Below are 27,169 nucleotides of genomic sequence, written 5' to 3' on the forward strand. Positions count from 1 at the left end.
ATGGTCCCTTTGGTAAAGCATGAATTAGGGCAGAAGGAGACATTCATAGCTCATGGTTAAAAACAGCACATCAACAACTAGGCACGTGAAGGCAGTGGGATGAAATGCCACCAGCTTTGCAGAGTTGATCTCAGGTGTTGTCACAAACCCACTGCATGGGTGGGAAAGGTAACAGGCACTACTTGGTAGCCAAGGCCAGACCTGATCAAGGGCAGGAATTGCTAATAATATATTTGGAGAGCACTACAGCTGAGGACAAAACAAGAGGGAAGGTCTCTGAAAATTTGACGTCAGACACGGGATCGAGTCTTAGAAATCAGAATGTGCAAAAGTAAACCAGCCTTGCCTCATTCTCCAGTAAGTCAGTGGCTTTCTAAAACAGGAACCATACAACAGAGATTGGGAACTATTAAAAGAAGAAAAATCTGTCCAGAGTTTCTTGGAAAACTTAGGATTCAGCCTTGGCCTGAAGAGGCTCTTCTGCAGTGTTCACAGGTCAGTGAGTTGGAATGCCCAGAGCAAGTCCTTGGGAAGAGGTCTTCCACCACCGGGTGTGTTGTCCCACCAGACTCTGAGTGAGCCAGCTGAGTTCACCGGCCAGAAGACTTCAGTGGCAAATTCGTTCTGTCATTTCTTTCTGCATTGAAGGGGGAGAGAAAAGAAAGGAACAGTAAGTGCAAAAGGCAGGTTTGAGTAGCATGGCGTGTCAGGCAGTTTGGGAGGTGTCCAAAACCAACCCAGGGAAGCAATTGTGGGAGTCTCAGGAAGCCTTTTTCTATTTCCCATGGCAGCCCTCCTGGGAACTCAGCTGCCTCAGCAGCTCCATGCTGGCACTCTCCCCAGTCTCTGTGGCACAAGGTTATTCTGGCTGTGCCCTAGCCTTGAGAGCAGTCCAAGGAAAGAGCTTTGGCTGTGATGTTGAAAGATGAAGGTCCCGCTCCTGGCTCAGCTGCAGAGCAGCCAGACAAGGTGATGCCACTCTCAGAGCCTCTCTTTGCAGCTGTCTTGGGAGATGGGACATGGAGCTGCTCCCAGTTCTCACTTCAGGAGCTGACCACAGCTCACACAGAGGACCTGTGGTTTCAGCAAGGGATCCCACAGTCACACTGCAATGCAAATGAGTGCTAATAACAGAGGCCACAGGAAACTTCCAGTGAGACCAAGCTCTGTTTAGGATGACAGACTTTTCTTCAGCCAGAATGGCATCATGCCAGCTACATTAGGAAGGTGTCCAGCTTTCAACTGGTGGAAGATGGTATTTGTCCTTGCCTTAGAAAGCTCAACTAATATCTTGTAAATCCTGCAGTGAGGAAAGTGTGATTCTGGCTCATAAGGTTTGTGGCTTGTGAATCTGTGTGTGCCCACGGGTCCCCTCATGCACCCCAGAGGAAAGTTTGCACATTAAAATCTACTCCTAAAATAGACTGGAAGTAGAACTGGTCCATGGAGAATGAAAAATGCTACTCTGAAAAAAAGAAGAACTAGGAAAAGAGGATGACCCTTTAATAACCCTGTAAAAGTCCCTTTTGTTATAAAACCAAGGGAGACAGAACCAGCAATCTCTGATCTTCAGTGCTGAGAACTTTGTTTTTCAAATCCATCAGGGACAGTGGCAAAGAGAGGGTTTTCCTGTAGGAGTAACATGCAAAATCACTCAAGTGCAGAACCTGGCCATCAAATGACAAGTTGATGCTTTGCCACAAAATCACATTGCAAACAGGAAATGTTTGCAACATCTTGGAAGGAAGAGGGTGAGAGGACTGTGAACATCCTCTTGCAACAGCATTGAGCCCACCCCACCAGCACAACACCAGGCACAAAAGCAGCCATGAACAGGAGGGATTGCAGTGACTAGTGGGCTGGTAAGTCATAAGTGAGCTCCTCAGACCGGCCCCAAATGTCCAAGGCATTCCTCACATTCAGGAAATCCCCACAGCTCTGCCTTAGTGCATAAGCAGCTGGACCCCTGCCAGTGCTGCAGCCCAGCACCACGAGCCGCCCTCATCAAGGAAGCAAGTGCATGGCTTCTCTCTGCCCCTGTGTTCCTTGATTTACTGAGAGAGTGAATCACTGCCTTTTGCTAGTACTGCTGTACAAAGGATCTTATTCTCAGCTCCCAAGATCTGCTGCTAAGAAATCACATCCCACAGAAGCTTGACAAAAGGGAAATTGAAGCAGCAAAGGGAGATTCAGCCAGAGGAAAGCTTAGAAGTCTGTCATGGGATTCATGGGGACTAACTAAATGCAAAGTTAGGACAGTGGTCTGGGCTCATGAGGCAGCCTGGTTGCAGGACAGTCTCATATACACCTAAAGCAACTCACTGCCTGAGGGAAGGAGGCCCTTCCTCCTCCCTGGTCCTTCCTCTCAACCCTGTAGTTGGGTCTGCTTGAGGCTTGGATGGCAGGCAATGAGACACAGATAGACCAAGGGCAAATGTGCCTCATTTCCTTGTAGTTTAACAGTGGTCGCATCACATGGAAAGAATCTGTTCACCTGAGATTTATGCAGACCCATCAATCATCTCATGCTGCATGTGAGTCACTGGCACTGAAAGCCCATTTAGCAATGTCAGCCTCTGCTTTGGCTACCAGGTGTTAATTATTGACATGAGCAAGCAGCAGTCCAAGGGGATGACACTTTCATGGACTGTACAGCCATGTTGAAGAAGTTTGTCATGAGGAACACTGATGGAGGACACACTGATGCTGAGCTGCCATTTTCAGGAGCTGAGGGCCATTGTGATAATATATGTCACAATCGAATTCTACAAAATAATTAAAGTCGATACTGCTGTCATTCAAGTCTCCCCTGATTAGATCATCATCTCTCCATCCCCCAAAATCATGATTAGAGGAGACAGGCAGCAAACTAAGACAAATGAAAGCAGAGGAGTAAAGTGCTTAGCACTTAGGCGCAGGGGCATCTCCCCCACCTCCAGATTCTAAGCAAGCAGTTGGGACTCTTCTCAGCTCTTTCTTGGATATCCTCTTGGTCTTCTCTGACTCTCTGCTGCTGGGTATGGACTTTTTTTCAGCCCAGCCCTTACCACAGCATGCAGACTACTGGGTTTCCTATTAATTCTTCTCCCCACTGCAACATGTCCTCCATAGGTCAGACTACACTCAACCTTGTCTGTGACAAACCTGCTTCTCTTACAAAACTTACTGTGTATTTTCTAGTTTATGTGTCCTGGGCTGTCTGGCCTCTGCTTCCCACCAATCCTGCTGTTCTCAAGGACTGTCACCTTCTGCCTGGCTAATTGCTTCCTAAGGAAGGTTGTTGGGAAACTGGGAGCTCCAGTGAGGCCTCTCCAGAGTGGCCTTGATAGCTGTTGTCTGAAGCTGTGTGTCCTATCAGGGCTTGCCTTTCCTGCAGCCTCAGTGTAATTCACACTAGGATCTCAAGCAGGGAATGCTAAAAGAAAAACTGTGGAGAAGAGACTTTGGCTCAAATCTGACTCCTGAAAGCCATGTGGGCAGAACTGGCTGGAAACACTTTGATGTGCAAATTGAATTAGAGCTACCAAGTCAGTAAGGGGACACCACCCTGTGGAGGCCCCGAGGGTACTGAAGAGGGATTCACAGACATGACAGCAGAGTCAAAGGTTAAGAAAGGGTCAATGGTTTCCTGGGTGCTGCTGGGAATTTCTCTCTTAGACCACTAAGGCTGACAGTCCCAGGACAGAAAACATGACTGTGTGTCTGAGGTAGGGTGGCCAAAAGAGTCCAGAGAGGGTCAGCACTGCTTAGAGTCCAGCCCCAACCTGAGTGCTGTGTCCAGCCCACGCCACTCTCACCCTCCGCCTCCCCACCCGTGGCCATCCTTACCAAAGGCTCCAGCTCCCGGTGGTCAATGAGGCTGAACTCCCTGATGAAGTAGTAAAAGTGCTTGTAGCAGGTGTTGACGTGAGCCTCAGCACCCATGTTGATGATGCTGTCAAAGTGGTGGATGTAGACATGGACAAAGACACGGAAGAGGCGGGTGAGGATCTTGGTGCAAACTTGCTGGAACTGCTTGGGGAAGGGAACACCTGCAAAGCAGAAGCAAATTGGAAGCCATTTGAATGTTTCCAAAAAAATCCCAGTTAGCGTTTAAATGCCTCTGTTATTCTTGACAGGCAGTCACAGATGACATGGAAGGACACCCTTGGCTAATGCCAAGAGTGACACTGGAGCAGTGTGTCATCGAGCTCTTCCCACATATTCCCTCATTGCCCAACTAGCAATTTCACACAGTGTAGTGGTTTGGTCCAAAATACTCATCACTTACTTATTTACCTTCTGTGAGATAAGAATTAGGAGAAAGCAAAGCAGGCACAAAACTTAAAAGAATATAAATAAGTTTATTAACAGACCTAAAAGGAAGGAAAAAAAAATCAGACCACACCTTCAGAACACTTCTCCTCCCCTTACCTTTCTCCCTTCTCCCACTGACAATGTAAAAAGACAACCCTTGAGATGTTCAGTCTGTTTACCACTTCTATAATTACCTTGTTCAGTTCACTTAGGGAGAGGAGTCTCTCTTGCTCATGCTATGGAGACATCTCCACAAGAAGTTCTCTCATGGCTTCAATGTCACAACAAGACAGCTGCCCGGGTTGGTTCTCTGCTCGCATGTGAGAGTCCCTTCCCCCGACTTACAGCTTTCCCCACAACTGCTTTTGAGGGTCCAGTCTTGAGCTACTGGGGTACCATTTTAAGGATGAGCTGTTCAGAAACAAAGGTTCTCTTCACCCATCTCTGGGAGCATCTTCATCTCTAGGAACAGAGGTCTTCTCCTTCCGATTTGGAGCAAGAGTCCTCATCACTTCCATCTCTTCCTTTTCAAACTTCTCATCAAATTACAGCTGCTTCAGCCTTTGCTTATTTCAGCACAGGTACTTTTGCTCACAATTACAGCCATTTGCTTGTTTCAGCACAGGTACTTTTGCTCACAATTGTGACTTGAACGCTCCACCCCCCCATGCTTTCATGAAATTACAACTGGTACTGATGTATCATAGTCTATCACCACCATAGCTTTACAACAGAATTTCAGCTTCTAAGCATCTCCTCTTTCTCCTCCCTCAGGGTTTCAGCTCTTCCTTCTTTACTGACTTTGGTGTCTCTATGGTGTTTTCCTCACCTTCCCTCTTCCTCAGACTCGGAAGAGGATTAATGTCTGCAGGCTTCATCTCTTCTGGAGGAAACTTACAGCACTAAAAAAGGGTTAATCTCACCCGGCCCCACAGCTGGAGTTTGCTTATTGCTGTTGGTCACACGATCTTTGCTGGACATCGGGGCAGCGGTCTCGGACGGAGCAGGGCTGTGGGGGCCGCCTGCACACAGCAGGGCTGGCGGGGGCCATGGGTGGAACAGGGCCACATGGCTCCAGGGTGGCTGTGTCCCAGCCTGGCCCTGCTGGGCTGCATGGGCCCCCCACCAGTTACCTGTCCCAAGGCCAGAAGCAAGAGAGAGCTTTCCCGGGGTTTGTTCATTCTTACATGTGGACCACAGAGGCGTGTCAAGCTCTTTAAGAGGCTTAAAAAGTTGTCAGTATTCAAACTAGCCAGTTGATCGGTTCTGTCAGGTCATAGAGGAAGCTGTAAGCACCTCTTTGCAAGAGAATCACTTCTGGAGCTATGCTAACCCATGACACACAGGCATGGGCTTAGGATTTGGAGGGTTGCCCTAGAAGACAAAATTTCTCATCCATTTGAGGAGGCCACAACTCTCCACATCTAGCTCAATCCAGAGCAATCTGGCAGAAGATCCTTCTGCTCTCTCTGCCTGCCTTTTCCCTACAAGCCTTTGCAGGCACAGCCAAAGTCGAATTGTATTTACCCAGGTCCATGAACAAAGCCAAACCATCTCCCAGAAGAAAAGATACCTTCCTCTGAACCCAAAAGCACAGCTCATACTGTTTTCCTTCCTCTTCACACCCTCAAACATCACTCCTGATGCATCAACAGAAATGGATGGGGTTTCTCCCTTTTTCCTGATCCTTATTTCAATAAAATGTCTCATTAAATCAGGAAGAAAACCGCCCATCTTAATGATCTTTGGGTTGCAATTTCATTGTGTCTGTATGAACCTGAGATGTCCTCACAGGATGGGACCCACCACACCTGGCTCTATACTTCCAGCTTTGTTCCACACAAGGACACAGAGTGGGGTATTTCCATCCTTGTTAAAATATGCCGCTGTCACAGTGAAAATCTCTGGGCGTGATACCATCACTGCCAGCAACCTTGGGGTAAATCTCTAAAGGAAACATGGCTTTGAAACACTAAACTTTTTGGTTGTTGCTTCTTTTTAGTGAGGAGGAGAATGAAACAACTGATATTTGTTTTCCTGAAGCTTCTTCCTCTCCCCAGAGCAATTCAATGCAAATACACAAAGAACAAAATAAAAACCTCCCTTCCCACGGTTGTACCAGCCTCCTCCCTGAGCTTCTTATTAATGCAGCACATAACCTCTTGAAAATCCTTCCAAACAAACTCTGCTCAACCATGGCCAGCTCACACATTTTGCACCCGGGAAAGCATCAGCAAATCTCTTAGCTAAAAAATTTCAAATGGTAATTTTATCTTTTAATCTTTCTCATCAGCCTTGCTAGGCAATTAAAACTGTTTTTTCCCAAAGGCTTCTGGCAGTTTTGTTTCCCAGCAGCAGTGCCGAGCCCCTCTCCTCCGTGGGTGGCAAATGCAAATGTTCCGTCCTTCCGACATCACGTGTGGAGCCTGTTTTCAATCGCCAGGCTTGGGCAGGTTTTGGGTTTGGAACTCATAAAAGAAAATTATTTTGGTGTAAAGCAGAGTCACCCTGAGCACAGCCCAGTCTCCCTTCCCTGCATGCACAGTGTTGGAGCAGCAGGCAGGGCTGAAGCATCTGTGCTCATGCCACATCTGGATGTCCCAGCCACCACTTAGAGAAGGACACAGATCTTGGCTCAGCGTCACACAGAGAGGTGGTTTTGAGACTGATTCGTGCCTACTGCTCTGCATAACCATGAGCACACCGCAGCCTCAGGGCTGTTCTGCAGCAGGGACCTCAGCATGACCTGTTTCACTGCCAGCTCTGACAGATCCCATTAGAACTTCCCAGAAAAGGTGTTCACATCTGGTAAAGTACAACCAGGCTGTCCCTATGCCAACACCTTAGAGATGTGACTGGAAATCTGCTTCTGCCCAGCACCCTTGGCTACAGAGCTCTCCTTGCCTGCTAGTCTGACACAGGCAGGGATCAGAGAGATCTCTGAGTTCCCCTGCAGTCAGGCGCTTTACAATGGCTTCATTTGAGCCTCCTGTGCTGACTGAGGATTCGCTGAGCAAATCAAAGCTGGAATCACCCAGCTGGGGACTCAGACATGCCATTAGGGTGGCCCCTGCAGACCAGCTTTGAAGAACTGGTCAAGAACTTTTTTTTTAATGAAGCTCATCACAGCAAATAATTTCTGCTGTATGCACATTTCTGGGATGTGGCTGGGGAATATCTACTGTTCTGGACAGCCTGACATTTCCCTGGGACCAGAGGAGAGCAGCTGGGATCTCAGCAAGTGCCCAGGAGCAGGCACAAATGCATTTGCTGCCTCCAGTTTGTCACACGTCCCAGTCACCAACTGTCTTCCTGGTCAAAGCAGGCAGTGAGGGAGAAATCAGACCTGATCATCACCAGGAATTTATTGCAAAACTGCAAAGAGTGATAGTGAAGGAAAGCAGCAATCCTCAACCCAGTCCTGAGCTGAGAAGGAAATAAGATCAGAGAGTGAACAGCAGATCAAACAGATTCAGTGTCCCAGGGCTGACAGCATCTATGGTGCAGATCCTGCTGTCAGATGAGCCACCTCCAGACATGGCAGATGGTGACAAGTGGCTTTCCACGGCTTTTGTCCTGAGGTTAGCCAGAAATTCTCTTTTCTTATACTTCTGTCACCAGCAAGTCCTCATGGACATGCTGGCAGCTGAGAGGCTTAGAGGGGAGACACCTCCAGCTACATTCTGAGTTCCCAAAAGTAGCTTTGGCATCAGGGAACAGAGGTTTAGCATAAACCACAGAATCAAAGAATAGTTTGAGTTACAAAGAATCTTGAAAGGTTATCTAATTAAAATCTCATGGTCATCAGCAACCACGGGACTCCTGAACTCCTATGCTTAATGACGTGTGGAAAGATACCATCAGGCTGCCAGGACCTCCAAGCACACTTCTGGACTACTCGACCCCTGTGTTTAACGTGAACCAGGAACATCGGAAGCCCCGGGGAGCTGAAGCTGAGCTGCCCGTCTTTGTGTCCATCACCAGGTGTCAGTGTGTGGCCGTCCCCTCCAGACATGGCCAGGCTGTAGTGGTGGCTGCCTGTCACTAATGAATTTCTACAGGTCCCATGTCAGGACACACCCCTCACTATGGTCCTTGGGGACCAGGGATCACTTGGATCCGGCTCTGACTCTTTCTCCCTGCAACACTCTCACTTGCACACCTGCCCAGGGAGGCACAGCAGGGTCCTGCTTCCTCCCCCTGTGCTGCCGCCGTGTCTGTCTCCTGTTCCAGCACCCTCGATACAGGCTAGAGATGCTTGACTGGACCCTGCATCTGGCACAGGGCTCTGTGCCAGCTGATCAAAGCACTTCCCCTCGGGAAGGAAGCAGGGCGGATATCTGATATGCAGATTGCCCCTGCCAGCAGTGGTGCCTCGATGCTGATCTCCAGTGACTTGGAAAGCAACCCACAGCAGCCCCAGCAGGCACTGGCCATGCTGGTGGGGAGCATTCCCCATCTCCTTGCCCAGAGCTGAAAGAAAAGGGCTCTGCAGTAAAGGCTGCATCTGAGAGCAGCAGAAGGATCCGGCATAAATCCGGCTTGCCCTGGGTCAGTGCTGCTGGTGCAGCGGATGTCCAGCAGACAACACATGTGACATCCTCTCCAGCACGTGAGGGGACCCAGCCAGGGCAGGCTGTGCCTCCTCCCTGCAGCCAGGCACACACTGCAGCCAGCACGTCCCAGCCAGGGGAAGGCCATGGGACAGGGATCTCTGGCCTGTCCTGCCCTTGCAGGTGTTCAGCTCTACGCCGAGCAGCCCAGCTCGCTGCCCTTCCCACCGGAGCTGTTCTGGCTGCTGGGAGGGGTCACTGCCACAGCGAGTGTGGAGCGATGGGGAGCATTCCCCACGCATGGAGGGGGGCAGCTGCTCCCCTCAGGGCTCCCACCTCCCTGCCGGGCTGGGCCAGGCAGATCAGCCTTATGGCCAGCACAGAGAGACCCCATCAGTGGCCAATGCACCAATAAATGGCATTTGAGAGTGGGGCAGTGGTGGCCCTTGCTTAGGGGACTTGCTCCATCTCGAACGTGGCACATCATGGTACAAACCAGGGACAGTAGCAGATGGATGAGACAGAGGGATGAGGCTAGTGGACAGACCCTGCATGGCTGAGATGTCCTCTTAGCAGAAATACAGCAGGCCAGGGGAAAGCCAGGATGGAGCCCCAAGCTTTGACAAACCACCTCAACAGGGTGATGCTGCTTGGGTTTGCTTGGCCGTCCCCAGTCCTACACACCTGCAGGGACCAATAAACACCATCCTAGTTCATCCCATTCTAACTTCCCCATGGGGACAGCAGAACACCACCAAACCCACCTGGGCTGATTTAAAAGCATTGAAATTACCTTTACATTTAATTCCCTGTTGCTCACCATCCAGCAACCTCAGAGAAAGCAACAGCAACCCCACAGTCTGGCAGGCAGTAGCCACCCTCTGACCCTTCTTGCATGAAGTTTAGTTTAGACATTAGAAAAAATCTCTTCACTGGAAGGGTGGTCAGGCATTGGAAGAGACTGCCCAGGGAAGTGGCGGAATCACCATCCCTGGGAGTGTTCCGAAGTCATGTGGATATAGGACTTGTGGATATGTTTTAGTACTGGACTCAATGATCTTAGAGGTCTTTTCCAAACTTAATGATTCTGTGGTTCTGTGAGTGATGAGCAGGGGACCACAGGATGCAATGTGAGCTTGCTCAAATGCCTGGAAAAAGATTTATACACAAGGTCAGCTCTTCTCTTCCATCTGTGATCACGGGTAGCACACAGACCAGCCCACATCTGGGAGCATCACCTGTCCCAGAGCAGAGACAGCCAGTCCCAGCAGGAGTGGGAGCAGAGCAACCATCCACAGCAGAGGAAAAGGGAGAACTTTACTCCTGCTCCAAGCCAAGGCAAAAGCTGTAAGTACAGCAGGTACAATTTCACTCCAAGCAGAGTGACTCACAGCCCTGAAATGAATTGGCACCTTTAGTTTGTCTTGGACGTTTTGCGTGAAAATCCCAAGATACGATTTAAAGCTCCAAGGAATCTGTTTTCCCCACTCTGTGCTGATTGCTTCAAAACATAAGGAAACCATGTGTAGAAAGGAAATGAAAATAAGAAGTAACAAAGTTACAGTAAGGGACTGCCAATGGGTCCTGGATCCTTCCTGCCATCTCCTATGCTTGACACTCATTCACCAGCCAATTTAAATTTTTCATGGTGAATCAGTGCTGGGAAGCTATTTTGCTTCTTGGCAATTGTATTTTTTTTCCTCTTCAAATGCAGTAATTCAGTGAACTTCATGATGAATTGTTGTTGTTATTTCTCAATTTCATTTTGGCCACTGTGGTGTTCGGTGATTCATTTTTCCTAAAAATAAGTCTTTAAAGCCCTGTTTAAAACTAATGGCATGATGGCAGCTGCAAGCTGGTGTGGTATTAATTTTGGAAGAAAAAAAACAGGGAAAAAAAACCCCGAATTATGTAAAAAAGAGCCAGCTGAGAGAACACCAATAATTAGCTGAATTCTGAACATTCTTCTCCTGTTGTTATGGCGAGAAAGTATCGGATAATTTCGCACCAGGTTTTCTCTGGTTTTTATAATTGTTTTGGGACTGTGCTTGAATGACAGGCTTGAGTTTTGAAAAGCTTTCCAAGAACTGTTACAAAACCTCCTGTGGCCGGTGCTCTCTGTCGAGCCACAGGCAAATCTGGCAGAGAGTGCGGGGTGTTTCCAGCGCTGGGGCTGCTCCAAACCCTGCGTCTGCACTCCTTTAACAACGGGGAGGTTTCAGCAGCCACGATGGGGCTGAGAGAGGACACCTGGCCCTGTGCAACCAGCAGCCTGATGCTGGGCTGACCAGTGCAGACACAGCCACGGGCCCTGGAAACCCCATCCAGCCAACCTTCTCCTCAGCACAGCACTGCCCAGCAGCAGCTCTCTAAGACCAGGCACCACAGGGCAGAACGATTACTGGGAGGAGATGATATTTTCCAGGTGATAATTTGTTCATGTGGCCACTCGCTGAATAAATCTACTGATATAGTTTTACCAGCTGGTGAAAGTACACCTGTAGAATCATTTATTCATCTCCCTGCATGGGAAAAATGCTTACTCTCCTTTTAAATGTATTTTTCAGGAATGCTACATTGGTTGGAAGAGTGGAAACAAAGCACTAGCACACACCAAATGATATGGGTTGTCTGGGAAAGCTGCTGCTTCTGTAGATTTATAGCCATCAGGTTGGCATAGCTCACCCCATGGAGGGATTTGTGTCATCTTAACTGGCTGACAAACAGGTTCCCACTCCAGAGAAAGGATTAGACAGTGGGACGGAGCCCTGGAGGTGGATTTCCCTGGGCATGGGGAAGACACAGTATCTCCCCCAACCCTTGCTGTGCAGGGGGCTTGGCAGCCCCCCCAGACCTGTTAATAATCACCATCGGGATTTTCCACTGGTGCCATCCAAGGGCTGTGGTCCTGCTGGTTAACTCTGCCAGGTCACAAACTGTCTGCTGGTGTCGGGCTCCCTTCCTGCCATGTCGGATGCCAGCTGTCCCTCTGGCCTCACTGCAGAGCTGGAAGGAGCTCTGCATCACAAAGACTGGCTAAACCAAAGGTGTTTGTCAGTCTGCTCCCCTCCCACCTCTGACATGTACTGAAGGAGCAGATGCTTTAATGTACAAATCAGCCCAGCTCTGCTCTGGTCACTGGAGCTGTGACCATTTACCCCAGCCAAGGCCTCCCCTGTGATGCCTAAGGACCCTGTGAGCCCACAAGCCAGTGAACCATCTCTGCTCATTTCCAGCTGAGCCTCTCACCCTGGGGTGAACCATTTCCCCCCTCTGACCCATGAGATGCCTCTCAACTGTCAGGAGACTACGAGCAAGCCCTGCTGAATCATGTGCTGCTTCAGGCTGTGTAGCTCTTGGATGGAGGAGGATGCTGAGGTTAGCCTCAGACAATGTTTGTGAGTTTGGGGAACACTTGCTGTGTCTAAGAAAAACAAATTTAGAAAAGAGAAAAGTCTGTTTTGTCTACGGTCAGGTGGCCTTAGCCAGGGAAATCTTTGTGCTGGGGCAGCTTTACTGCACATGGCAAAAAGGGGCCAGGAGGGAAAGCTGAGATGCACGAAGCTCATGAAACACCCGCTGAGGTGGTGGGCAGCTGTGCCCAGGGACCTCTCCAGCACAAGCAGGAGTGAAACAAACCTTCATGCTAAATCCCATCTCTGCTGCTAACATCCAAAAGTCTCACCACAACTCCAAAGCATGACATTTGTAATTTCCCCTCATCACCTCATCAAGCTCCTTTCTCCTCCTTAAAACAGCTCACATCTCCTCTGTATCCTCTCAGTGCCTTATTCCCCTTGCCCTGGGTCTTTTCCCAAGGGCTTGCTCTTTAGCAGAGTGGTAAAGCACCTCCGTTTGGTCACCCTGGCCACTGTCCCTGAGCCCCACATCCTGCCCAGCCTCCTCTGTCATCCAGTGCATTTCCCTTCAGCCAAACACTCCATCTTCTGAAATGCCAGAGCTGCCAAGCAATTACCCACGGAACAAGACAGGCCAGTGAAAGGCAGACAATTGGGGACACACTGATGACAAAGTGCCACCAGCTCCCTCCTCCCCCTGGCTCCCCCAGCAGCCTTTCATGTGTTTTAGAGTGCAACCTCAGCCTGAGCTCCCTTTCACATGTGTGGGGCCAAAACCACCAAGACATGCTGACACGGGGACTGAAGTCATTCAAGGGTCCCCACAACAAAGGGGCTTGGAAAAGGAATGCCAGGAACAGCCTTGGAAGGGAAAAAAAATGGATTTGACCCATGTTCACCTACAGTCAGCCTGGATCTCACCCAGCACTGCCCCCACACTGAAATGAAAGGAGAAGTGGAAACCAGAGGCATCCCTACCCACATCAGGATGTGCTCCAATTCAGAGGGAGAAGTGCCAGAAATGAGTTGAAAACCACCAGGGCCATGACTGTATTAGGCTTTTGTACCTCAGAGAGAGATGTGGGAGAGCAGAGGGTGCTGCAGTGTCCCCCCCATGGCTGCCTGCTTTCTGCAGAGCTAAGACTCCCTGTATACCTTCACTCCCCAGAGCAGTGTCAAGCAGCATCACATGCTAAATCCCACCTGAAAGCATGGAATTGGATCAGGACACTCTCCTTTCTGTCTGGAGGGAAAACAGAGTAAATCCACAGCTGTGCCTCTGCTTTTAATGGCATGCAGATCTTTTCCTTGGGGACAAGCCACATCACACACTCCCCAAAGGCATCCTGCCTGTCCTCCAGCATGAGGATCTGGCACTGTGCTACCCTCCCTGCCTGTCCCAGACTATCATCGAGGGGAAGAAGGCATGGAGTGCCTGCAGGTCTTGGTTTCAGAGAGTTGTCCCACCCAAACTCCAGGCAAAGCCAGAACAGCCAGATGAGATCAGTGGTCTGAGGGGGTCACTCCATCCCAAAGCCAAAATAGTTTGGCACAACCAGGCTGCAGGCACTGCCTCCCCTCTTGCTTCCAGAGCCCCACGACCCCTCTCAGACTCCAAGGGCCAGAGACTTTCCTTTAAAAGACACACAGCTACACGTACAGCACAGCCAAATGGGGCTACAACAGTGAGTAATGCCAGCAATCCCACACAGAACAGTTCCTTCAATGTTTCCCAGCACATTAATGAAAATCTTGATCATAAGCTGCACTGATTTCATACAGCTCTGTCTCCTTGGCAAACAAAAAAGGTCAAGCAGACTTGCAAAGCTATGCCTTTTTCCCCCCAAACCCCTTAAATCCTTTTTCACTTTCAAGTAGCTTCATGTTCCATCTGAAAAACAACCACTCCAAGGCACGACCTGAGATTCTGGAAGCCACATCAGCTCCAACCCTTGAACTCATCTCCCCAAATGACAAAAAACCAGCCAAGTAGCAGCTAATATCAGCCTTGGCAGCTGCTGAGCACTGCAGGTCAGCAGCAGAGGGGTTAGTTTGCAAGCTCTGTTGCCTTTGGCAGTAGCTGAGAGCTACTAAGGCCAAACGTTTTGAAGAGGTGTATTACACACCCTGGGCCTTGGCAGTGGAAAGGCCACATCCTGGGGATGGGCATCTCTGCTCAAGCGGTGCCTCAGCTACATAGCAAGATGTGATGTATTATCAGGGGTGAGATGGAAAGCATCTGAGGAGTGAAGCAGCAAGACTGGACAAGGGTTGGACCTTGGGACCATGAACCTACATGGAAAACCAGAAAGAAATTGAGTTGATTAGCTGAGAGAAGAGCAGGCATGTGATGACCACCTCTAACCAGCTCTGCAGCTCAACTTCTTGAGGAAAGGCAAGGAAGCTAATGACCTACCAGCCTTTATTTCTCACAAACACAGAATAAGTTCAAGCCCAGAAAAGGAGAACATTGTGCTCCACATCCCCTAGTAGCAGGATGAGAAATCCCAAATTCAGTTTGCAGCAAAAGGGTGTGGGACAGACACCGAGGAACACCTGGAACAGGAAAGGCCACAATACTTGGAATTGCAAAGTTCATCAAATACCAGCACTGAGGTGCACCAGCAGTTTGGGAACCTGCACCAGTTACAACCCAGCCTTCCTGCAGGGAACCAGAGCACACTCACCTATCCTGGTGGGGAAGATGTCCTCGTTGTTAATGAGCATCTCGATCCAGTCCATCAGCATGCACATGTACTGTGGAGCCGACAGCTTGGTCGGCTTCTTGTACTTGCTGTCATCCTGCCACCTGTACTCGTACTTGAGCCCCCCGGACATGATGGGGCAGCTCCTCTCCGTGCAGTATTCCGACATGGTGCCGTAGATGAGGTTGATGCGGTTGAAGAAGTCCACCACGTGCACGGCGATCCAGTCGTTGATGCTCTCGCCAGGAGGGAGCTGCACCACTGCCTTCAGGTCCAGCCCGGACTTGAGCGAGGCCTGGGCTTTCTTGTACAGCTCAAAGCGCTGCGTGCCCGGCTCAAACTTCTTTCGGGGACGGAACGTTTTGTCTTTGTTGAAGACTTGCTTGAGACACAGGGCCATTGCGGGCAGGGCCAGACAGGGTGAGGGCAGAGGCTCAGAGCGACATGAAACCCAAGGCTGGGGTCTTCAGGGGTGGAGGCTTCTGGGAGGAGAAAGAGACACATTTCAGTCACACATGAAGACAGCTGCATGTGCAGGGCTTCCCACCAGAATGCTGGCTGACCCCATTGCTCTGACAGGACATGGGGGCAGAGATTTGGAGTGAGCTTCTGGCCCCTCCACACCCACCAAGGTGAGCTGGAGCAGCTGCTGCCACCTCACAGAGCAGCTCCTGGCACTGGAGAGGGTGAGCCCTGCCACGTGTGCCCCACGCAAGGCTTGATGGCAGACAGAGCCCTTGCTCCCTCCTGAGCACCTGAGGATCTCACCAGGCTCCAGCGATCCTCTTCCCTCCAGGCTTTTACCTGGAGGTAAAAGCTACTGCAATAAAGTGAGAGCCGTGATATCAGCAGAGTTCACCAGCCCAGGCAGTCCCACCCTGGTGGCCTTCTCCCTTTCTGGCAAAGAGGAAGCATCTTTTTCCCAGGGACTTCTCAGTACAAATAACCCCTGACCCTGCAGCAGTGGCTGGCAGGCGACGCCCCGGGGACCACGCTGCGACTGCAGCTGGCTGCTGGTTCACACAGCCCCAGAGCCAGGATCAGTGGGAAAGGGGGGGATTATTTTTGTTGTTCTGCCCGGTGTGTTTGTCCAAAAGAACAAAACCCACATCCGAAGAAGGGAAACGCAGGCCAGCACAGCAGAACAACATTGCCAGGATGCCGCCAGCTCTCCAGGCATGCACACAATGCACACGGCAGCCCTCGGGGTGGTGGAGCTGATGCTCTGGGTGACTCCAGAGCTCAGCAAAGTGCTGAGCTCACCCCTTCCTGCCCAAGATTAGCAGCACAGATGAGGGCTGAAGTATTTTCCTTTTCCTCTCTCAAGTCCAGTGGAAATCCCATCCGCCCCAGGCTGTCCTGGACAGGCTGGAATTGTGCATTTCGTTACCTGCACTAATCGCCAGTGATGTTAATGTGAGACCAAGGCCTCCTTGTGCTAAATGCTTTGCTGAGGCTTAGGGAAGAGAAAGTCTCCTCCAACAGCCTCCCCCTGATGGGAGGAGATGGAGAAGCAGTTAAGAAAAAGGAAGGAAAATATTTATGGAAAAGGGAAGTGACTGACCCAAAGTCACAGTAGGAGGGAATGTTGCAAACCTTGGATGAACCTTCATCATTAAAAGACAACTTTAGCCAAAATCTTCTATTTAAACTCTGTTTTCTAAACTCAGTCCCGAAAATGTGTGGTTTTAGGTGCTTTCTGCCCCACGGAGAGGGTCACAGCCATCACACAGTGTTACGCAGTATGGCTTCAAAACCAGGGTATTGGCAGACCTTCCCCATCTCATGTGGTTGGGTTCGACTTTAATGGCCACATCCCTGTCACCCTCATGTATTGCCTCAGGGGGATTTTTATTGGATGCTTTTTTCTTGCCCTGCTCCAAGCAACTGGCTCCACCCATGGCAAAGAGCTTCAAAAAAAGAGCACAATCTCTCCAAAATGCCAACCAATGAAGCCAGCATGATGTCATGACTCCTATCTGTCCCTAGGGAATGTGCTACAGCAGTCCTTATGGATCCCACGGGAGGCCAGGGGTCTCTGGGCACAGTGAGGCTGTAAAGAAAAGCCCTTATCCAGGACTTCCTGGATTCCACATATTCAAGCACATCCTGTTGATAACACCTCTAAAAAAAGCCTTCTGGGGAGTTTGCTAACACGTAACACTTTCAAAAATATGTATGCATACATATATATTGATATATAACTACTGCAACAGGGATCCTAATCTAGTAATGTAGGAAGTGCTGGGATACCCTCGGGATGAGGCACTCAGCAGGCTTTGCCTGTAGTGCAAAGTAGGAATGATGGGGCTGAGCAGTGCCTGGCCCTGGAGCCAGGTTTCCCTGGAATTTCAACAAGGGAAGTCATGCCAACAGACATTTCTCTGTGTCACCATTCCTGCTGGCCTCGGCTCCATCTGCTCTGCTTCAGGAGCTGCTCCTGTTTGCAGACTCTTCCATGCAGAGACTGGGTTGTTCCATGGTGATGAGCAGCCACCCTGGCAGATGACAACCCATCAAACATGTCACTTGCAGGGGCTGACAGCAGTGAAATCAGTTCTCTTTGAGTGCCTCACACTGCAAGTCCTCTGCAAATATTGAGACACTGACTGGGAAATAAACACCTCATCTGCTGAAGCCAGACCTGTAACTCATCTACAACTGCATCCCTGCATCATCCACAGCTGGGTGTCTGTGTTACCCTGCAAGCTGCTCTCACTCATCAGGCAGGTGGGAATGCGCTTCGTGGTTCAGCACCATCAGAATAAAAAAAAAGAGCAACAAACCCGCTAAACATCTGCCAGATGTTTTCCTACCATGCGTCTGTTAGAGTGGGAATGGGGACTAAAACCCATTGCTACCCAAGTGCTGGGAGCTGACCTGTCCCTGAGCCTGCAGGATGCCAGCATGGCACTGCAGCCTCTCTGCTTCCCAGGCAGCAGTTTTCCTTTCAGGATCCTCGTCATCACCACTACCAAATCATCAAGTCATTAAAAGGCCTTGTTAATCTTTACCGGAGAAAAATGTTCTCCAGAAATTACATTTAATACAAAGCCAAAAATACATCCTGGGATTTATGACCTGAAGAAGCAGAGAGAGGCAGATTTGTTCTCTGCCTCGCTCCAGAGCTTTCAGTGCCCAGAGAGATTGATGTAGAGGGAAGGATGGGAGCAGTGGTGGCCAGGACCAGGACATGAAATCCCAGCTCTGGCCCTTGGAGCTGGGGCACTGAGATGGGATGCACCAGCTCGGAGCAAACAGGCTTTGCAAAGTCACCAATGCCTCAAATTCCCCTCAGGCAGAGACTCAGCACCCACCTGTTTTCTGGGAAGAAAAGAAAAATCCTCTCTGAATGGACCCGGACACATCCTGAGTCTAACTGGTGGAGAAGGGCCTCAGCCAATGCAAAATCAGATTTTCCCAGTTTCCACCTTTATGCATCCGACCTGACCGGTGCTCTTCCATCACTGACCAAGTATTTGGGGCAGATCCATGTAAAGAGACGGAAAATGGGAGATCTTCCAACATCAGCTGAGTCTGATGTTCAGAGCTGTTGTGTTCCTGGAAATCATGCTGTGGTCCACTGGGGCTTGGGGTGGGGCAGGAGACCCGTCCAAGTCCTAATTGCTACTCACACTGCCTGTTTTGGGAAATCCTAAGCGTGAGCTACCATCCAACAAGCTTAGACAGCAGCTTCCTACAACATGACCATACAGATCCCGCCCCAGCCGGCGTGGGCAGGGCCTGGGCCAGCGCCACAGCAGCAGCCTGCAGGTCTCTGCCTTCAGTTCCCACATCCAAAATCAAAGCTTTTCCAAGAGGAACCTTGGCAATGGCTGCAAATCCCCTTCCCCATGCCACAGCTCTCATTATGGGGTGGTGCTAGCACTCCAGGGGTCCACAAATCCCTTTCTGAAGTATCTGCAAACCCCCAAATCAAACCTCATCCTATGCTTGGGAGTGGACAAGGGGTGAAGTAGGTGGAGCTGGAGACCTTCCCTGCTGTCAGCCTGTGTCCCCACAGAGGATGGCTGGAAGAGGATGAGCGAAGCTTCTGGGAGGAAAGAGACTGCCATTTCCCATGGGACATCCACACCATGGCATCCTTAGTGCTTAACCCCATCCACACTCCAAAAATAGCCTTGGCTTTGAGGAGCTTGGCTACAAACCCAGCTGAGTGGCCACAAAATCCCATCCCTGCCCATGAAGGCTGCTGGGCTTCAGTCCTGCCCCTGTTTTTGCTGCTGGGTGCAGTCCTGCTGGTTTTAAAAGCAGCAGCAGAATCAAAACTCAGTGGGGTTTAGCAAGAACCAAACGAGCACAGGGTTAAGCTGTGCAAGGACAAGGCAGAGCTGCTGCTGGGGAGGTAGCAGGCACAGACATGTGAAAAACTGATGTCCTAGATCGCTGGCAAGTCCAGAGACGAAAGGAAATTAACTGGATGAGCGGGATGCAAGTTCAGGGTCAGACTGAGCCGCTAATTTCAGATTTGAGGGTTGGTTTTGTTTTTTATCTAAACTAGCTTTCTTTCTTTCTTTCTTATCATTTGAAAACCACAGAGGAACACATCAAGGCAATGGCTTTGTTGCAAATTAAAAACAACTCTGAAAGGTCTCTTTAGAAACTACAAAACAAAAGGGGAGGGCAGGCAGAGCTGTGGGAGAGGGGTTCCTCCCCCCAGTGCTGCAGGCGTGGGGGCAAGGTCACCAAAGAAAACCTCTGGTTTTGGCCCCAAATAAGCTTTGGTCAGAAACCCAGCAGGAAGGATCAGACAGATGCACTGCCAGACTGCTGGATGATGGTCACACTGATGATCCCTGGCTCCCTGCCTCGGTGTCCCCAATTTCAAAACTTCTCTCCCTCCCCAGGCTCCCTTTGTATTCAGGGCTGCAAAAGCAAAGACTTCAGGGAACAGGGAAAAGTGCTTTGCAAGTGTCCCTGGGAAGCACTAATGACCGTGAAGGGTAAGGAGAGAGGAAAGCTCCAACACCAGTACCTCCCATGGCTCCAGTGCCAAGTGCATCCTCCCTGGACCCATCCTGAGACAGTGCCATGCTTGCAGGAGCATCTGCCTGGAAGCTGCAGCATTAGCAGCACGCTCCAACCCTCGTGGGCAGTGCGACCACTGGGGAGCACAACGAGGGGTCCAGCGCTGTGGGCAGCCTGCAGGGAGACTCCAGCTCCCACGCCTTGGGAAGAGGCCAAGGAGGCAGAGCACAGCCCTGTCCAGCTCCAGGCGCCTTAGAGCAAAGTGTAAGTTAATTACCACCGGCTCTGCACTTCCCCTCGGGCTTCCCTGGGGGACCTTGCCTTTGGGGCACCCACATATCTACTGCTTCTCTGCTTTATGGGATTCCCTTCCCAGCCCCATCGCAGATGGAGGAGCAGGACAGTGTCAGCTCAGCCACCATGTGCCAGAGCCCTGAGACAGACAGACAGACAGACACAGCCTCCAGATGGACAGTCTGCCCAGAAACCTGCTGGCCCCAGCTGGCTTTTCACTCCTCTAGGAAGCCCCACCGCCTGGCTGAGGAGTCAGCAGCAAGCAGCCCTCTGAGCTTCCCTTCAAGCCCCAAAGAAGTCCAGATGCAGTTTGGTCTTCAGCCTGTCCTAGAGCATCTCTGCAACCAGAGCTACTTCTTGGGACTCATGCCCCAAAGACCAAGGCTGCTTCTCCCAAGCAACCCTTGAACTGCAGCCACTGCAGCCCTGACCCAGGGAGGGACTGTGGGCAAATGGTGCTTCCAGGGAAGGGAGCGCATTCCCTCTTTTCCAGCCTTTCCAGCCTTGTAATTGTCGAAGGAAGGGAGGGCTGCAGAAGGAGGGTGCTGGGGAGCAGAGTGCTGGGGCATTGGCCCCACTCTCTCTGTGCTTCCCGCTGGAGCCAAGGCCCAGCTGGGCTGTCCGTGAGAAACGGGGTTATTGGCTGCTGATCCCAAATATAACCCAAACGATAGAAAATTCCAGGAAATGAGCCAAGACAAGATGCAAGGAGGGGGATCAAGGCCCAGCACACGGGCTGGGGGAGCTTCAGAGAAGCCCTGGGCTCTCAGCAGCATCTCCCTGCTGCCAAACCCTCCTTGTGCAAACTCCCCTGGTGCCGCAGAGACCCATGAGAGCATCCATGAGCACAAATCCCTGGAGCAGAGCAGACTCAGACCCCCACACTCCAGCTGGGGACAGCTGCCAGCGGGAAGCTGTGCTGGTGCTTCCCCTAACTCACATGGTGCTTGGAAATCCCCAGCTCGTGAAAAACGGACCTGAATGGCTTCCAGGAACGGGACCGCTGACACCCACCCCACAGCTGTCCCCACTGTCCCTCTGCTCTGTCCTGCTCCTTGCCCTGCCTCCCTGCCACACCACTGGCAGAACAGCAGCTCTCTGGCCCAAAGGCACCAAAAAAGTTCTTCCCGAGTCACACAAGACACCTCCAAGCAGAAGAGCAAAGCACCATCTCTCCAGGATCGAGGCAGCATGTCCCGCTCATTTTAGGCGTGATACCCACTGGGGCTGGGGGCTTTTTGGGGTACCTCATTCCCGGGGGCTGAGATCTCGCTGCTGCTACCAGTAACTTGCTGCGAGCCCTGCAAGGAAGTGTCCAATGGCCTCAGTGGTGTCCAACAGCTCCGATTCAGTCCCGAGGGTGATTACTCTGCTGTCAGAGCCGTAATTCCAAACACCGGGAGCTCCAGGCCTGCAAGCTCAGGGAAGAAGAGAGGAGATAAGCCAGCTGCTGAAAACCCATCTCCGCCACTTGCTCTCACCCAGTTTCTCCACCCACAACTTTCCACCCTCCCTCCGACACCGGCAAAGCTGCTGCCGGGGCTGTCCCGTTCGGGAAGCGCGTGTGCTGCCTTCCCCTGCCTGTCCCCCTTCCCCTGCCTGTCCCCCTTTCTCTGCCGGCCGTTTGCATGGACCCCTGCCCAGCATCCCCAAACAGGCTCCCTGGTATTTACACACTGGCAGCTGAGCTGGGACACCCCAGAGGAAGGGGAAGAGCCTTCTGCAGGCGTCCATGGCCCGCCTGGGTGAAAAATTGCTCTTTCCCAGGCTAATGCCAAGCCAGGTCTTGCCTATCTCGTGCTTAAAAGCACCCCAGGAGCATCCTCAGGGGTGCGGCGCTGGCTTTTTACATCCCCAGGACTCACCTCATCCCCCGGCACGGCGGCTTCCAGTCTCAAATCCCTCCGCTGCACTTTCTGCTCTTATTCGGGGAAAATGAAAAAAAAAAAAAAAAATTAAAAAGATAAAAGTCCAAGCCAGGCTCTCTTTCGGGACTGCTGGCAGTTCGGGGATCGCAGCAGCAGCAGCAGGGAGAACTGCCTCGCTCCAGCGCTCACGGGGGTTTCGTTAGAGAAACCGGGGGCCGAGGGTTTTTCTCCGGTCAGTGATGTCACATCCTGACCCTGCCGGCAGCTCCAGCTGTCCCTGGAAAACCCGCTTGGAAGCGGGCCCGCCAGCCCCCACCATCCGCCGCCGTGGGCTCGCAGGCTCATGGGTGGGCACTCACACACACCCACACCCCCGCACCATTCCTGGATGCTGAGATCCTTCTTGGCGTGCAGTCCCGTGCCGCTGGCTGGCTCCGGCTTTCACAGGACAGCAGGGAGCTGGGGAAAGGAGATGAAATCCCGGAGTGTTTTCCCCTCCTCCCCCCATCTTTTCACAGTCCCTCTCCCTTCATCCTTCCCCGCTCTGCACGCACACAAAAAACCGCCGGGGGTTTCCATGCCAGGCCAAGCTGGATGCCATCCAAAACAGAAAAGCCGGAGAGAGGGGAAGAGAAAGAAAGAGGAAAACTTTCTCTGCACAGAGCACTTACTTTCCGTCTCTGTCGGAGGTGGGGTGAGTTCTGAAGCGCGTTGCGGTATTTAAATCCTGCTCAGCAAAGGCAAGCCTGAGCCAGCACGCTCGGCGCCGGCAGGAGCGGCCAGCCAGCGTGGGATGGCTTGGCAGGAGCCGGGCTCTGCTTTGGGGTCAGCCCCCTGGGTGGGGGTGTAACACCGGTGTGCACCCCGCGGGTGATGCTGGTGGCTGTCGCAGCAGGGGGAGGCAGAGCATGGCCCTGGCATTCACCGTTCCCTTCCTGGCACGGTGATGTGTCGCTCCCTGGGGATGAGATGTGATGCTCTGGCCTCACTAAAACGTCTGCAAATTATTTGGCACCGGGACAGTTCTAGCGAGGGAAATGTTTCTGGGCTTTCTTACATGTGTGTTAAACTCCGGTCCAGCCACGCGTTTGCAGGTGATGGGGATAGCTGGGGAGTGGGGCACAGGGCAAGGTGGGGTAAGGAGCAGCAGCAGTGTGAGAAAGGAAACCACAAGCCCAGCAGCCTGAGACGGCAGAAACATGTGGCTGCTGGGCACGTTTGCATAAAGCTGGAGGGTTTAGGGTGAGGGTTTGGTTCTCTGAACCCTGCCTGGCATCCCCTACTGCTGCAGCTGGGGATTTATCTCGTGACCCCGTGCAGCCTGTGCATCCAGCAGAATGTGTCTCTGCAGGATCCAGATTCCTTCCCCCCTTCCTTCCCACCCCCAGCTTCTCAGCTGCAGGTGATGCCAGGGTTTGATCTCAAGGCACAATGTTCAGAGGCAGTCTTTAAAAATAAGTTCATCCAACAGCCTCCTGGACCAAACAGCCATGAGGGAGCTCAGCCCAGCCCTGCAAGGAATTTGCTCTCCTTTCCTCCCTCTCTCTTTGAAGTTTGTTTGGTGCAGGTGCAATAGAAACTCTTTGGCACCTGCAGCAGCATCTTATTAGAAGTGAAGAAGAAAATTAGGGCCCATTTCATTGGGCAGCAGCCACTGGTGGATCACTTTTGACTGGAGCTGAAGGGAATCGGAGCTTGCACACCCCAGACGCCCCTTGCTTTTCTGCCTATCCCCATCTGGGACATGGCTGAAGGGCAGGTCCTGAAGCAGGTGATGGGAGAAGGACACACGAAGGACATGCAGGATTCACCTGTGCTCTGCATCCACTACAGCATGAGATGGCTGAGGTGCCTCACACCTTCAGAAAAGGTAAAACCTTGAGGTGAAGTGTCCTGCACAGCTCCTGAGGCAGGAGGGAAGTACAAGCTGTCAAATTCATCTGCCCAGCTGCTTCCCACCACCACCATCATCAGCTAACCCAGTACCACAGCCATAACCTCAGAGCTCGACTCTGTATGTGCATCCTCCCCAGGACCTGCTGAGAAGGCGGAGCCTTTTCCGCGTCAGCCTTGCCCTGCTCATGAGTGAATCTCTCACAGTCATTGCAGGTATTCTCAGGCCAAAGTAACAACCCTAAACTCAGGATCAAGCTCAAGTAATCCAGCAGACTCTTCCTGGTCACTGTCAAATCAGCCCCATTCCTAGCTCCAGCAGGTTCAGGCGAAGCCTTTCTTCATCCCAAATGCTGGATGCTCCCTGCTTGCACATTACAGCCACCCCAAGTCCCAGCAAGGGCTGAGCAACTCTGCTGTCCTCCATCCTGGGGACTCGTGCCCATGCTCCTCTCCAAGGGAAGCAGCAAACAACAGAATGTCCTCAGATCTTGTGAGCTGGAGGTGGAGCTCTGTGGAGCAGATGTAACTCCCAACAGCAAATGCCAAACTAGGAGGAAACTTTCAACTGAAATCTCAGCAAAAAATGGGCAGAAATCCAAAAGTGAAGAGGCTTGGCCAAATAGTAAAGATCCCAAAGGCAACTCATAGCCAGGATTTACATCCAGGCGAGATGGAGCCAAAATACTTGGAGGAGAGATGGGGTCCTCCCACCCTCAGCAGTCTGGAGCCACGGCAGAGGGGCCGGGAGAACAGCACAAGGGCTGGGGTCACATCAGCTGCAGCCCCACAAGTCCACAGAGGTGAGCAGCACCTCCTGCTCAGGAGTTACCCCCTTGCATGAGGTTTTGGAAACGTCACAGAGCAAAGAGCCCACGGTCCCAGAGCTAGCCGGTGCCCCAGCTGTGGGGAGGGAAGCAGGAATCTGTTGGGAGAGAGGAAAAGCTCCGAGGGACAGGTTTGGGGAAGGAGGGATGTGTTATTGTGAAGAGGGCATTTGTCTGCCCTGGAGGAAGGAAGAGGGGAATGCTGGCCTCGCTCCCGAAGGCAGGTGCATGGCTGAATTTATCGCGGGGAAGGAAGCAGGGACGGAAGCGAGTCCAGAGCACTGGGCGGCTCCATCGGAGCTCACGGGCAGTCACAGGAAGAGGCCCAGGGCAGCGAAGCAGCTTCGCAAGACTTGTCAGGACACGGCTGCACTGGGGGGAGGGTGGGGGAGCCCCCTGCCAGCCCCCACCACTAGGCTGGGCTCTCACACAATGCCCTGCACGGCACCGCACCGGCACAGCCCCTGCCGCAGCCGGGGAGATGCTTGTTCCCAGGCAGGGCTTGAAGGCTCTGAATGCCTGTGCACACCAGCAGACACTGCAAAGGGAGCAGTGGGTTTGCTCTGGTTGTTCCCAGAGGGGACAAGGACGTGCCCAGAAAAGCTGGCCTCAGCTAATGCAGGAACAGTCAGTTCCCCTGCTCTGCTCCACCATGTCCTGCATAAACTCACGAGTCAGGGAGTGAGAATTTCTTCAGCCGTGGATCAGAGGGCACTGGAGTCTTGCCATTTTCTACGGCACAGGGAAAAAAGCCAGGTGCCGATGAAAAAGCACTGGAGTCATCATTTTAAGTGAGGGTAAGAACGTCGCCTGTCAATGTGCACTTCCTTGATTGCCACCTTTCTCCCCGGGGAGCAGGACGGGCTCTGGGTTTGTCTCCCAGGGTATCAGGGGCGGGTGGGCAAGCCAGAGGTTTGAGATGCTGGTAACAATGGGCCTCTGCCTGCAAAGCTTGCTCCAGCACTCCTAGCGGGAATTCCTGCCACATCCCGGCCCTGGGCTCTCCTCCAGCTGGAGGCAAAGCACAGCCAGCACTGAGGGGGCTCCTACAGTACCTGCTTCTGCCAGCAAGTCCTTGCTGCAGGATGCTGCAGGGGCTGAAGTTTTACATGGGGCCACTGGGAGTCTTGGGCTTCTCTCTGAAAGTGCCCATTTGAGGGCTAAAAACCAGACACGTCCATCTTGGGAAGATCCTGGCCCAAAAATGACTGGCAATCAGCAAAACATGCTGGGAAATTACTGCAGGATGTTTGCCCTCCCCGAAGCAGCTCAGGTGGGATCTAGGACAGGGGGCTGGCAGAACTGTGGGCTGAACTCAGCGCAGCCCAGCTCTTTATGGACCATACAGGAGCAGCCTGGGCATTTAAAGGGTTCTCAGCACGCAACTCACGAAGTTCACAGAGCTGAGCAGACAGGCTCAGGCAAGCTGTGTGTGTGCCCAGAGCTCAGAATCAGGAGACAAACCTTCCCTCTAGTGGCTGGATGGCACATGAGTCCCACAGCCACCTTCTCTCTCTCTTACATCTCCCCCCATGCCAAGCCTAACAGCGTTATTTTTCACCAGCCCTCAGGCACAGGGCAGATCCTAAGGGCATCAAATCTTACAAATTCTATGTGAGTTTTTAGTGACTTAAAACTGGCGCAGCTCTGATTTGCACAAAGCCAGACAGTTCCGGGGGTCTGCGTCCACTCTGCAGCTTGCAATGCCCATCCATGCCCGTGGTCAGCCCATGCTGAGGCTGTGCCAGGCAGCACAGTTCACGCACAAGTGCATCCCAGGCACTGGAGAAGCCACACAGCCACGATTGCCGCTGGTTTCTGCAGCATGGGTGGTTTGTAGGGCCAGTTGGGTTTCTCCCCCTTGCAGCAGTCATTCACTGGGGCAGAGGATCAGACCTAGAGATTCTGTTGGACCTTTTTATTATGGGTCTTCATCCCAGTTTCAGGCTCACCACTGGCCATTTCTGTCTTTTTAAAAGCCCCAGAGAAGTTCTTATTTTAGGAAAAATCACATGATGAGTTGAAAAAAACACCACTCAAAATGGCAGCTAGTGATCACTAGAGCCTTATACATGAGAATTTGGTATTTTATGCTCAGAAAGAGGCTGAGGTGTAGATTTGGAAGCCCTGGATTTCACTCCCAGGGATGTTACATTATAGCTACATTAAAAATGAATGCAGCAACTTCGACTTCTTCAAAGCAGGAAGTGAATAATTAATCAAAACAGCTCTTCTATCAGCTAAGGAAAAATGATAAATGGAGCATGAACACTAAACCAGAAGTAGAAATGCTTTTTAATAAAAGTGATTTGCTGTTCAGAATATCACAGCTATCCACACCTGCTCTGATTGATGATTCCCCTGCTATGCAGACTGCTCTGAACA

General features: G+C 51.7%; 1 protein-coding gene across 1 annotated transcript; it reads right to left on the reverse strand.

Moving 5' to 3' along the window:
* Positions 1–536: 536 nt before the first annotated feature.
* On the reverse strand, positions 537–15,328 carry MOB3C (MOB kinase activator 3C). The gene is made up of 3 exons (XM_082287666.1): positions 14,896–15,328; positions 3,829–4,031; positions 537–637 (listed from the first exon to the last, which is right to left on the reverse strand). The coding sequence occupies exons 1-3, from the start codon at positions 15,311–15,313 to the stop codon at positions 608–610; spliced, it is 651 nt and encodes a 216-aa protein (XP_082143792.1). The 5' UTR covers positions 15,314–15,328; the 3' UTR covers positions 537–607.
* Positions 15,329–27,169: the final 11,841 nt, after the last annotated feature.

This window comes from Coloeus monedula, assembly GCF_965178545.1.
Source record: "Coloeus monedula genome assembly, chromosome: 9".
NCBI classification, from domain to species: Eukaryota; Metazoa; Chordata; class Aves; order Passeriformes; family Corvidae; genus Coloeus; species Coloeus monedula.

Excerpts from the sequence above, each read along its gene's own strand:
- MOB3C (XM_082287666.1), bottom strand. The coding sequence starts at position 15,313 with ATGGCCCTGTGTCTCAAGCAAGTCTTCAACAAAGACAAAACGTTCCGT. Across the intron at positions 4,032-14,895 it reads CATCTTCCCCACCAGGATAG|GTGTTCCCTTCCCCAAGCAG; the intron begins GTGAGTGTGCTC and ends TCTGCTTTGCAG. Across the intron at positions 638-3,828 it reads ACCGGGAGCTGGAGCCTTTG|AAAGAAATGACAGAACGAAT; the intron begins GTAAGGATGGCC and ends CCTTCAATGCAG.